The 14,154-nt window shown below is 42.4% G+C and overlaps 1 protein-coding gene across 1 annotated transcript; it reads left to right on the top strand.

Moving 5' to 3' along the window:
• Positions 1 to 309: 309 nt before the first annotated feature.
• Positions 310 to 13,901, top strand: rfx1b (regulatory factor X, 1b (influences HLA class II expression)). Its single transcript, XM_034239326.1, is given in 19 exon segments — positions 310 to 487; positions 1,683 to 2,052; positions 4,639 to 4,736; positions 4,831 to 4,908; positions 5,926 to 5,999; positions 6,261 to 6,314; positions 6,316 to 6,541; positions 6,624 to 6,805; positions 6,880 to 6,999; positions 7,830 to 7,948; positions 8,069 to 8,187; positions 8,296 to 8,399; positions 8,491 to 8,642; positions 8,797 to 8,894; positions 9,407 to 9,556; positions 10,711 to 10,922; positions 11,374 to 11,527; positions 11,604 to 11,649; positions 12,157 to 13,901. Coding segments are annotated over 18 exon segments (2,499 nt in total). The 5' UTR covers positions 310 to 487; positions 1,683 to 1,712; the 3' UTR covers positions 12,330 to 13,901.
• Positions 13,902 to 14,154: the final 253 nt, after the last annotated feature.

Here is a 14,154-nt window from a genome sequence, read left to right on the forward strand (position 1 = left end):
CAGTATTTAGAAGAACAATTATATTCAATATACATATATAATAGTACCAAACTCTGAATTAACGTAAAGCAAAAAGATAATAAGTGGCAGTAGCAAAACATTTTATCTAGTGAATAAAATGTCATTATATTAGAAATGTATAATCTATTAATCTGCTTGATTTCCTGAGCAATCATAAAAGTAACATTAATCGTGGTCATCTGACGTTCGACTATGGCAAAAGTGACAGACAGGCACTGTCTACCAATGAACGATAGATTATTTTACTGACGCGGCGACCACCTCCCAGGTCAGCCAATCAGCATTTAGTGTATGGCGGGGCGAAGATGGGAGGGTAGCAACAGTTGCCCCGGTGAAGGCAAGGCGCCATAGTCACGGTAGTCCTGGCGACAAGAACCAAGCAACGGGAGTCAACAACAACAACAGCCTAAATCTAAGGAAAAAAAGCTCAAACGACTAAAAAGGACACTATTGGGATACATTAAAGGTGAAAAAGTAAACTATTTAAGAATTATAATTTAATTTTCTCCTAGTATATGTGTGTGCTTGTTTGTACAACCGTCAGCGTTAAAGTGAGAGTGGTCGATCTAGTCTGTGATGAAAGTGGTTGCTAGCTCATTTCCCAAAGCAGACCGTTGTTATGGCGATGTCAGATCTCTGATAAGAGCACAAGATGGCGGGTGTGTTGGAGTGGCAACCGTACTTTTTCTGGCTAATCTGTTATAATGTTCAGGCGTTTTCTTACAGCCCCGACAACGATAACATTATAACGAGGCGTGTTTAGTTGCGTGGTCATTGACTTAATAACTATCCAACACGAGTCACTAGCAGCTAGCTTTTGCCCCCTTTAACGTCACAACTCAACGGGAGCTGCTAGCTGGGGAAGCTATCACTCTCCTGCTCAACTCACTTTTCTTAGCAAGCGAATCAGAAACATAAGATGTAGTAAAACACTGAAACCGCCCTCGTAACCCACACGTATATTAGCTGTAAACTCGGAGTATGAGTTTAGGGTGTTTTATAATCTTTTTGTGACTTTGAAAAAGTTTTTGGTCTGACATTGACTTGTCTGACGGCAAGAGTCCCTTGAACACGGTGTGCCGGATGATCATCTGATTGTCTTGTTAGCTGTGTGTTGCTTCACGCAGGAGTGGTTTATCTTCCAGTGGGATGACCTTAATCTTTGACTGACAGTGGGTCAGATGATTAATATGAGTTTATTTCCAGATGGTGAAATCTGGGACAGACCTTGGTCACATACGTGCAAGTGTTTAGTTAGCCATGCCTTTGTTTCGTTTTCACTAACACCAATACATCTTGATTTGAACATTGATTACATGTCTGTATTCATGGCGCTTAAGGTCGCATTGTAATTCATACTGCACCAGACAGGAAAAGCTCTAGCTCTAGTGTGTTATACTCAAACAAAAGCCTTACTTCCATTTATGTTCCACACACACAACACACACACACACACACACACACACACCACACACACACACACACACACCACACACACACACACACACACACACACACACACACACACACACACACACACACACACACACACACACACACACACATGTTGTGGCTAAATCATACAGAGGTATAACATGCCAACAATGAGTGTTGTTTTCTGCTCGTAGCACTTTCATTAATGAGTGCTGTGTCTTTATCAGCAGAACTAGTGCCTCAAAGCATTGGTTGCCATGGCAACTTCTGGATACTCGGAGGACCTTCAGCCTCAGCAGGCCAACACAGTAACTATGGCAACACCTGGTGCCACCGCACCCTCATCTGCAAAGACGGCACACTTCCTGTCCGATGTCCCACCGACCTCTGGGACCATTTCATCTGCGAACCAATCGTCCGCTGCCGCAAAAACGGGACGGGACGCACTTTGTTCTCAAGCGCTGCCCACCAGCCAGAAGCCAGTGGTTCTGACAACTCCCACGCAACACTATGTGCCCCCAGATATCCAACACACTGCGGTCCAGAAAAGTAATGGTCAGAGCAACTCGCCTCAGTACATCATAGTGACTGTTACAGGTGAGAGACAGTGGAACGACCGGTACATACCTACATAATACATACTGTGCACACACACATGTTTTAGCAGCAAGAGGGCATGATGTGGCATGCAGTCTGAGCAAGCCTTAGTTTGTCTTGCAAGTCAATTCATAGAGAGGGGTGTACGCAACAGGCTGGATCCTGGTTGGAGACTGGCAGTTTGAACAAAATATAGGGATGGAATCTAGTTACCAAACAGTGCAGAGAGGAGCTGTTTTTGACTCTTTGTCTTTATTCACCTTTAAAATATCTACGATAGCTATTCTTTTTAGTTGTCAGGGCCAACCCATCTCTTTAAGCGTGGTATCATATAATCCTTGAACAATCAGTCCATAAATGAATTGACAATAATTGCTAATGATGTTGTAATCTTTTTTTCTATTTATTCAAAAGAAGCCCATAGACCTTTTTTTTTACATAAGTGCAAATTGAATAGCTTTCGGTTTCGTTCTATTGGTCAGACATATTGAATATGTTGGATACTATAACTGAGGTCTCCTGGTACTTGAAAGACAAGAAGAGATTTAAATCCATCTCGGGTCTAAAAACACTTTTGTAGTTAACCTGTCTGACAGGGGGTTGCATATAAATACAAATGGTAGTCGGTGCCGTTGTATAATGATGTTTTCAATTATATTTAATCAACATGTCTTTATGTGTGGAAGTTCGACAGCGGTTCAGAAAAAAGCCATTATTTATGGTAGCTAATATCATTTGTGCTTCCAAGGCTTTGGACCATTTCCAGATATTTTTGGAAATCCATTTAGACAATTGCTCTTTCAAAATGTTTCAAGGATTTAAAAAAACAAATGCTGAGTCATTAATAAATCAGCTATTTTGTTATAAATATGTTGTTAACTAGTGGGAATGAGAGAGAATTGACACCAGCAGCAGTGTCTCTCTCTGTATGTTTATTTTAGGGTTGTCTATTCGTAGATCTTTTTGCCTGCTGGTATCAAGTAACACTGTGCACTCCTCAGAGTGAGACTCACAGGCCGGGGGCCCGTCACACTCATGTAGTTGGACTTCAAAGTTAGTTGAGTAGCTGTGCATATTAAAACATGGCATTCCCTCATATACACTGCAATAAAAAGTGATGTAGCTCCGTAATAATCATGCTCAATAAAATAGAATAAGCTTGAGCTATGTGCTTTTTTGTTCTATTTATCCAAGTTTATGAAAGCAGGTTAGAATAATGAACTTAAAGCTTTCCACTAAATACAGTCTAACTATAAAGAACCTTTCTAAAAACCTGCTTCTTTTATAACAACACAACAGGAGGTATCATGTATAGAAAGGGATACATGTTTATTTGTTTAGCCGCTACTTCATAATGTCACTTTACTACATACTTTTAAAAGTGAATTGAATTAGAATATTCAGACAATGGAATTGGAAATTGACGAATACTAATATATAAAATAAAGTCACACAATAATAATAAAATAATGTAAACTTGATTAAAGCATTTTTTTCACAAGGGTAGAAAGTCATTTATTTCAACAGGCATTAAACTGCCAATCCAGTTTCAATGGTTAGGACCTTTGTTAACTAAGTGTGAAGTAACAACATGTTATATACAAGTTAGATAAAGGCAAGGCAAGTTTATTTATATCGCACCTTTCAACACAAGGTAATTCAAAGTGCTTTACAAAAGTCAAAGACATTAAGAGCATTAAGAAATAGTGCAGTCATTAAAAAGCAAAGATAATAAAATAAACATAAAACATGAATAACACAGGTATAAAAAACATTAATAAACTTTTCCCAGAAAATTCCCATCCTTTTTTTTATAATCCCTTGACCTGGATTTTAAACCTATTGTTTTTAGATTCCCGAGCCTAGGATATTTAAACCTGTTTCTTTGTTAAAGGACACACAAAAAACTAAACTCCTCTCTCTTTTGGCGTTACCCTAAAATGTTTTCAGACCGGAGCTTTTGTCAAAAAGTTGATCATGTAAACATTTGAGGTCATGTCTATATGTTGCACAAAAGTGGATAATGTTATCATTGTGAGTGACCTATAATTGAGTATTGAGACCTTATCCTAATGCAACTTTACATTGAGGGGTTGGCTGTGCTGGCTAAAACGTAATTATGTTAACTGAAGTAAAAGCAGCATGGTGAAAACAGTTAGAATAATGTTTTCATTTGATTTGAAGGGTACAAAGAAGTACATCTTACCCTCTCCTCTTCCCGCCCTCCATCCTCTGTTCTCTCCCTCCCTCCATCATCCTCCTCGTGTATCTCTCATTTCCCTCTCTCATCTGATCTGCATGTTTACAAGATGGACTGATTTCTCTCTCCATCTGGGGAGATTAGCTGTCCAAGGCTGTCCTGCTGCATGCAAGATATAAGGATGGAAGCAGAGTGGGACAGACAGACACTTTTTAACCTCCCTGCTATCAGTCTCCTCTGAGAACTTTGCTAAAATATGTTCTGCGATGGTTGTTATTACGATTTGGAAGCAGTGTGTCGTGAGTACTTAACTTTGTGGTAATAGTGTCTGGGCTTTTCCCTCGATTCTGTTCAAATATCTGATGAACCCTGTCTTCCATCCATAGAGGGCTCTGTTCACTCCAACGACAGCCTGTCAGACTCCAGCCCGCCGGCCTCAGGTGTTCCTGCTCAGGTGGTCCAACCAGTGCAGACCAGCCAACAGGTAATACCCCGATATAAACTCAAACAACATTCATTTAAACACATGGTAAATCACCCAGAGTTCCATCTGACACTGTGGCTTTACTCACCTGCAGAGGTCAGTGTTGCAAGCAGCCAAGAGGATTCAGTCCGGCCACATCAACAACCTGCAGTCTGTGCACATTAACCAGGAGGTAAACAGACAAGGAAAAAAACAGTAGATGCAATCAATTAAAGTGCAATGGCATGTATTAGTAATGGCTTTGTCCACTTTTACAGGCATATGGAAACTAGAGAAATACATGTTTTCCTTATTCGAATGTCTTAAACCTCCATAATGCAGCCTCCCCAGGCTGTCTGACATGTACCTGAACACTGAGCTCTGCAGGTCCTGCTGCTGTTAGGAGTGTTTGTGGACCACCACATTTCAATTGTCTTAAATGGCAGACTGCTATCCTAATACTTTTTAGTTGTGTTCCCTAATAATTATATTCAAACTGTCATGTCTACCCAGAAAATCCCTCATCTTTACTGCTTCATTTGATGTACAAAGGTTATGATGGGAAGAAGTCAAACAGGGTACAGAAATTGTGCCTGCTCGGCCTCTTCTGAGCCAGTTAAAGAGCGTAGCACTCAGTAATTAGAACAACAAGACCTATAGTATTAGAAGGAACATTAATTATTTGTATTTATTATTTTGTATATACATTTTTTCCAAAGGTGTCCAAAGGGCACATTAGGTGATAAACAGAGTCAAACAGCAGTGCAAAAAAAAATGTTGAACAGGTTATAACCGTATTGCCACCTGGTGACCAAATTAACCGAAGACCAACATGTTTCTAAGGACACCATTTATTCAGGTCTTGACAAGTCTGCACACTATTTATTACGGTAAATGTGAAGCATACTAGGGCGTCTCATAGCTCTTAAAACCCATTATACACTTCCTGCTCTGCAAATAACGACACACAGAAAATGCCATGGAACTCACTGTGAGAGGAATACTAAAAACAGAGCTATAAGAAGAGTGAATAATACACTTCTCAGATGGACACATACACGACTCCAAAAAGATGCTAATGTTGCATTGTGGTCCTGGATGTGTAAATACTGTTCGCAAGTTTGCCATAACCTTGTGTGGTGATATGTCAATGTTGGGTTCACAGCTTGTCAATGAAGCTGCTTTAATCTCCTGTTTGCTCGTTGTCCAGGTGGAGCATGTGTACTCCGGTCAGGTGCAGTATGTGGACGGAGGAGGAGACACCACCTTTACCACGTCCTCCATGTGAGTAGAGAGGGACCTGCTGTGTGTGCATGTTGTGTGCAATCTCCATATTTGTGAGGTTAACGACAACAGGTTTTGCATGAAAAATGTATATAACGATGAAGCAATTACGCTTGCTTTTCTTAACACACATCTTTGTTTATCTGTATTTATTTGTGTGTGTGTGTGTGTGTGTGTGTGTGTGTGTGTGTGTGTGTGTGTGTGTGTGTGTGTGTGTGTGTGTGTGTGTGTGTGTGTGTGTGTGTGTGTGTGTGTGTGCAGTCGATCGAGCAGCTACCCTTTCTCCGACTCGCCCCTTTACTCCCAGACCCCCCCCCACCTCCTCGTCCTACTATGAGGCCACGCCCAGCTCTGAGTCAGACCTCACCGGCTCTGTGACCTCGCAGCCCGTTTCTGTGGCAACAGCTGGAGCCAATAGCGGCGGAGCCTCTGTGGGCGGAGGGGGCTATGTCATTCAGGGAGGCTATGTTTTAGGAGGCGGAGCAACAGGTGGAGGAGGACAGAGTTACTCCAGCCCTAACTCTCGTGCCCCACCTGCTACTGTGAGTCAAAAAGTGAACAACAAACTGGTTACACTATAAGAAAATTAAAGTTCAGGAAATTAAATCTGACCATCTTCTTTAGGTGCAGTGGCTGTGTGATAACTACGAGGGGGCGGAGGGGGTGAGTTTACCCCGCTGCACCCTCTACTACCACTACCTGCTGCACTGCCAGGAGCAGAAACTAGAACCTGTTAACGCCGCATCCTTCGGCAAACTCATCAGGTCCGTCTTCATGGGGCTCCGGACGCGGAGACTGGGGACCAGGTATTAACACATACACTAGAGTTTTATAGCAATGCACCTGAGGGCATTGTTATAACTGTTGGTGTGTGTTTCAGAGGGAACTCAAAGTACCACTACTACGGCCTGAGGATCAAATCTGGGTCCCCGCTGCTCAGACTGATGGACGAACAGCAGCACATGGCGCTGAGGCAGCAGCCTTTCTCACAGAAAAACAGGTATCCACACCCCACTGCGTACAGTGTCCCTGTGGCTATGGGTGTATTACATTACGTAAAGCTGGGTTAGGCCGTTTCTTGAAGCATCATTGCCCAAATATTCCATAATCACTTTTCAGCATATTGTACAGTATTTCAAGTTTAGTGAGAGAGAACTAGACCTCTGCACGTCCTTGCATGTGACAGTAGACTTTGGCCATGTCATTTAAGAGAGTGTTCCTATTGGCTGTTTCGCAGATGTGTTGCACGCTCCTTCAGATGGTACAATGCTAATTTACTGATTGAAAAGTTGCTATTTCAGCATTGGCAACAACTGTCATCACTTCAAATCAACCCCAAAAGAGACAGGCAGACTTTTCCAAAAGAAAGTCTCACAATGTTGGCAAAGCATTTGTAGATATGGAGAATCATTGTTCTAGTCATTTAGCTTTCTGCTACCTGTAGACAAAGGCTCACGGCTTTAGCTAGTTCAAACTCATGTGTATGTAGTGCAATAGAGTCCAATCACAGTCTGTCATCTCTAAGGGCTTTACAGGTTTACAAGTTTGCGAAATTATTCAGGACGGTCATTTCCATACTTACATACTGTATGAGCGCATGCACATGCCTGGGTTCTTCTGGTGAGAGGTGCTGAGCACAGAGGGGGGAAAAGAAGAGTCATGCAGGAGGAGGGACTTATTTTAAACAAAAAAACTTCAACCATCAGCTTAAAAAAATCCCTCTTTCGTGATTTCTGTATAATATATGCACTTTTCATTTAAACATTTATGTATTCCCTGTAGCTTTTTCTGTCGCTCTGACTGATGTGTACTCTTAACTTTTTCTAATAGGTTAAAGCCACTTCAGAAGGCACAGGGGATCACCAATGGCACAGCAGGTGGGCTGGGTCAGCAGGCCTCAGGACTTTGTGATATTTCAGCTCAGGTGCAACAGTATCAACAGTTTCTGGGTAAGCCCTCTAAAAAAGGTCTCTAGTTATGTTTAACAGGAGTACACTACTTAATGTTCAATGATTCTGTTCCTGGCACTCCCGTAAACAAGTAGTGAACAACTGCTCTCTCTTAATCAGAAGCATCGAGGCCGCTGCCTGACTTTGTGGAAATCGATCTGCAAGCTCGGCCCCTGCCTGACGGGATCATCGTAGAACACCTGAAGGCCTTTCAGACGCTCTACAGAGAACACTGTGAGGTAGGCAGAGACAGGACGAGCACACTGACTGTTCTCTGTCCACATACACAGCATTCCAAACAGAAGTGTGTGGACTCACCTCTGTGGTGTTGTGTGTGACCCCCGCAGGCCATAATGGACGTGATGGTCAACCTCCAGTTCACCCTGGTGGAGACGCTGTGGAAATCCTTCTGGAGGTTCAGCCAGAGCATCGACACAGAATCCCTCAACCTGTAAGGGCCAATACTACAATGTGATGAAAGAAATACTAGCCCATGCAGAGTATCTCCACTCGGTATGAACGCTCTGTCGTCTTCTCCCCAGGCACAATGAGTCGGAGAAGCGTCTGCCCAAATCCTGCCTGGTGGTGCTGTGTAAGTACGAGCCGGTGCTGCGCTGGACCAAGGAGTGTGACAACCTGCTCTACCAGACCCTGGTGGAGATCCTCATCTCTGATGTGCTGAGACCCATCCCCAGTGAGTTAGTAAGGCCCGTAAGAGGCCTGAGTAGAAAAGTGTTCTGTGAGGCAATCACGATTTTACAGCATGCTGGCCTCAATATGATGGATACATACAATAATTGATAACCCCCTGTTCTATCCTTTTCACTTCTCCACCATCCCTCCCTCAGGTGCCTTAACTCAGGCCATCCGCAACTTTGCCAAGAGTCTGGAGAACTGGTTGACAGGCGCCTTGATGAACATCCCAGAGGAGATGGTTCGCATCAAGGTATTTATAAGCTTCTGTGTTGATTCCATACCAAGTTATAGTATGCACTATGCGCCAGTTCTACAAATACCAAAATATTTATTTAATTATTCTGGTGCGCAGCCCTTTTAAATGACTTAAGGATTGACAACTAGAATATTGGCGGATTTGTTATGAAAGTTTGTCGCTTCATGTATTTAGCTAAAAGACAGTTTCTCAGTAGCTTTATCCATAACAGGGCTGTGGATGTTAAATGATCCTTATTACACGGCTTAGTTGAATACTCATCCCCCTGTCCAGTGTTCTTTTTTCAATAATGACTGCCTTTGCTCCACATTATCCCTTTCACATAACACATGCATGCATCTATAACATTTTGAATGTAGTCATTATTACCGAACTGTTTTAAATGTCAGACTTTAACAGATGGTTCACGGTTAGAAAAACAGACTCTGAACTTACTTATTGTTGCTTCTTCCTGACAAGCGCCTCTTTCCCCCCTCACCCTCACCCTCCCCCCCTCTGTGCTGCAGGTGGTGTGTGTGGGCTCCTTCTCCCAGACGCTGCGCCGCTACACCAGTCTGAACCACCTGGCCCAGGCCGCCCGCGCCGTGCTGCAGAACACCGCCCAGATCAACCAGATGCTCTCAGACCTGAACCGGGTGGACTTTACTAACGTGCAGGTTAGTACCACTGTCCCCACCCTCCCATTTACTACTGCACACGAGTGTTTTAGTTTTTGTCTCACTTTACTTTTTATTATATAAAATCATTACAACAGCAGCTGTGCACGTACATGACAACCCAAACAAAATAAACAATGCAATCCATGGAGGATCTTTACTCCCAGCGGCTCAGGAAGAAAGTCCTCAGGATTACAAAAGACCCCCATCACCCCAGCCCCAAACTGTTCTGTCTGCTGCCGTCTGGCAGGCGGTACCGCAGCATCCGGACTAAGACCACCCGACTCAGGGACAGTTTCATCCCACAGGCCATAAGACTATTAAACACCTGAACTTAGAAACAACATCCATAACATTCATCTGGCTGCTACTTAGGAATTATTTATCTAATATATCATATTCCAATCACTTGCACTATTTCATTATTTCACTTTTTTACTATTTTTCCTTTTGTATTTACTATTTATTGCACTATTTGTTTCTGTTTATCAGTTTTATTGTGTTGCACTGTTGGAGGAGCCTGTGACCTAAGATTTTCATCGTCATAACTACACTGTAGCTATGCAGCACGCATGACTAATAAAAGCCTTGAACCTTGAATACAGCTATAAATACAAATACAGAGATCATATAAAATAAAAATGCAGTCGGGAGTCACATTCTCATTTGACCATTTGTCAGAACAGTTCTTCTTATTCAATCAGTCAGTATTCCTTGTCGCTGGTTTGAATCTTAAACATTGACCATTTCTCCCATTTCTCTACATATTGTGTTTCTTGCCGTCTCAGTCGATATGTCATTTTTTCCATTATGTGAATTTCCTCCACGATCTCCTTCCATTGTTCCATAGTAGGAGGCTCCACCTTGCACCACTACCTAGTTATGGCCTTCTTGCCAGCTATCAACAGTATTTTTACAAAATATCTATCTATGTAGAGAACATTTCCCTCTGTAAAATTGCCCAGATAGAGTACCATGTAGTCCATAGGAACCTCATATCTCAGTATCTTTTGCAAAACCTTGTGTACCGATTCCCAGAATTTAAGCATTTTTTGGCATTTCCAAAATATGTGTGCATGGTTGGCCTCTGATTCTCCATGCACATGAGTGTTTTGGGTGAGAGACAGCAGTGTAACCCTCCTCTCCCCTCTCAGGAGCAGGCTTCCTGGGTGTGTCAGTGTGGAGACAGCGTGGTGCAGCGGCTGGAGCAGGACTTCAAAGTGACGCTGCAGCAGCAGAACTCTCTGGAGCAGTGGGCCTCGTGGCTGGACGGGGTGGTCACCGAGGCCCTGAGGCCCTACGAGCAGAACCCCAGCGCCCTGCCCAAGGCTGCCAAGGTGTTCCTGCTCAACTGGTCCTTCTACAGGTGAGGGGGGGACAAAACGGGATATGTCAAAGTAATGAAGATTAGATTAGATCAAATGTATTCATCCCAAATTGGGAGTCACAGCAGTATGTATTACATGCGTTTTAAATATCATTAAATATAAACAGTACATTTATACATATCAACAGTAAGACAGATATATATCAATAGAGTATCTATAGAATACACAATATAAAATACCAATAAACTACAACAAAAATACAAACGTTACATTTTAAAAGTGTGCAAACTTTCTTTTATTTTGTTGTTTTATTAATATACACATTTAAATGCAGTGAGGTGGTGTGAGTACAATGCAGTTTGTTCAGGGATATTGAAATGGGGAAAACAAAAGAAACTATAAAGCTGGGATTCCTCTGCTAGCCTCGGGTAAGGTGCTTTAGGTGTTGTTTGGTCTGACGTTGGATCATCTCCTCTGCTCTCTCCCCAGCTCCATGGTGATCCGGGACCTGACTCTGCGCAGCGCGGCCAGCTTCGGATCCTTCCACCTGATCCGCCTGCTGTATGACGAGTACATGTACTACCTGATAGAGCACAGGGTGGCCCAGGCTAAAGGGGTGACACCCATTGCAGTCATGGGAGAAGTACGTACCTGTAAATACTGTCACATGGCAGCAGTCTCAACTGGATGATTTTTAAATGCTTACCTTTGTGTTGCAGTTTGCCAGCGCTGTCAAGAGCCGCATCTCCCCCGACCTGGACAAAGGTAGATTCAGTTGGATTCTCTTGCAGATATGTAGACCCTTAAATGGGCAAACACATTTTTAGGGAAATTAATTGATGGCCATTTTTTTCATGACACCCATATTACACTGTTGTTACACCCATATTACACATCCATTTACCCTCCCAATTACAAATATAATACACCCATGTTACACCATTATTACACCAATACTTAACCCATGTTACGGTGTTATTAGACCATATTACTGTTATTACACCCATATTACACTGTTTTTGTACCACATTACACATTACACACCCCTATGACACCCATGTTACATCATTATAACATCTGTATGACACCCATGTTACACTGTTATCACACCTATATTACAATGTTATTATAACACCCATTTTTCACATGGAAACAGCCTGTCAAATGACTGTATCTCCTAGGGTACAGAAACCACTTAGGGGTTAAGTTTCAAGTCATAGTCTCTGTTAATCAGGTCGCTTAATGTCACATAAATGCCTTTTTCTCCATTAGAAGAAGAGGAGGATGACGAGGACGAGGAGAGCGACGACGAGGGAGGGGATCTGGTGCTGCAGTCCAGCTCTCTGAGTGCGATGGACGACGACAAGGACTCCATGGAGCCGCCCGCCAAGCTGCCCAGGACCACCTTCAGTCTGCACCCTCTCACCAACAGCACACCTCCTTAGCTGCTCATCTGTAAAAATATCTACACACACACACACACACACACACACACTCACACACACACACACACACACACACACTCACTCACATTTGCTTTAAATCATGTCATCCTTAACATCATGTCATCCCATCCTGTCACTCTTTGTCTGCAAACAGCTGATTTTCGGTGTTGAGTGTTTGTGTGTGTGCAATCATGTGAAAGTGGGAGAGCCCTTTGCCGATTTTGTGCTTTTGTGCTGCCATTTCTTTCTCTTTTGACTTCACCACAGTCCTTCCCTGGTTCCCTGTGCCTGTAATTATCCAGTGGCTAGCTACTCCTGTGTCCAGCCTCAAATATATTTATATACCTAAATATATATATTATATTCTTAATTCCCTTCTGCCCCGCCTTAATCACTGACCTGATATCTGTGTGGAGATTATTCATTGTACTCTTAACTCATAACTATCTCTGACCTTGCCTTTAAAGCCATGACTATGCAGGGGAGCTGGACTTAAGTGAAATATAAAAACACTTTTTAAATCTCAGAGTAGCATCTGGACTGATACTGGATCATGTATGTTGAAGCCATATTTTACTTCATGCCATTTCTTATTAATTTGGCCAATGAACTAATACCCTGTGCCTTTGAGAGTTTTCTTGAACAAAAGCTTGTATTCTATATATTCTGTATCGGTGGATTAATAAATGATGGTCCTGTGAAGTGGTCTCGGTGTTGTCATGAACTTTTACTAGCTGTGACAAAAAAATGTAGACAGTCGAGCCTCGTGATTCTGCAGTTTGCTGTTTTCCATCCATCATCCATTCATTCTTTCAATATCAACATTTCCTTTACACACACACACACACACACACACACACACACACACACACACACACACACACACACACACACACACACACACACACACACACACACACACACAGGTGCAGTGCAAGTTGGATGGGCCACAGCACCCAGCAGCACTTACTACACTGTATCCATGGCAACCTTTGTACCAGCTTAGATGTACCAGCTCAAAGTTTTTGAAGTGGAAAAGCAGTTGTGTATTTTCTGAGTATCAATGTTGTGTAACATTTAGTAGAAAATCTATATTACGTATCTTTTGTGAACACTGTCACACATCCAGACTATTTGTGTGCTGTCTAACCATTGTTGCCTTAAGAGAAAACATGTTGTGCTATGTCTACTACACAGATTATTGAACTATATTTTTTATTGTGATGATGGACCCACATGCTTAACCAGCAGCTTGTCACATGGCGTAACAGGAAGTGTTTGACGGTCCTTCAGGGTGGTCCGACTATATACCCCACCAAAGAGCACTTAATAGAAAACAAAGGTTGGCCTATATTTACATGGCTTCATGTGGTGAGGGCAGATAGAATCAACCGCCAACTGGGATGTCACTACTATACAAAATGTGACATTGAATCTGTCCTCAACCTGTGCTGCTGAACCTTTTCTAACCGAGGTCCTCTTGATGTGATTCTGAAGACTGTTGTTATTAAATCTATAAGTGTTTGTAGCTATATTTTCCATGTTAACTAAAAGATGCAATTACTCTCAAAATATGTGCCAGATTTTCTTTTCTTCAAGTACCCACTCTAGACTTTGCTCAATCACACCACCTGGACCAGTCTCACAACCGTTGTCCCTTAACTCATTAAAGGGGATCTCCAGTGTTATTGCACTTGCATACATTCGGGGAAAATAAACAATTTTTTAAATAATGGTTGAAATTATATTATTACAGACTGAGATCTTCTGGACATTAGTCTTAAGGCTCAAGCTCTAAACTACTGGGTCCTACGTTCCCCATAAT

The sequence above is a fragment of the Gymnodraco acuticeps genome, unplaced genomic scaffold (assembly GCF_902827175.1).
Source record: "Gymnodraco acuticeps unplaced genomic scaffold, fGymAcu1.1, whole genome shotgun sequence".
In the NCBI taxonomy this organism is placed as follows: domain Eukaryota; kingdom Metazoa; phylum Chordata; class Actinopteri; order Perciformes; family Bathydraconidae; genus Gymnodraco; species Gymnodraco acuticeps.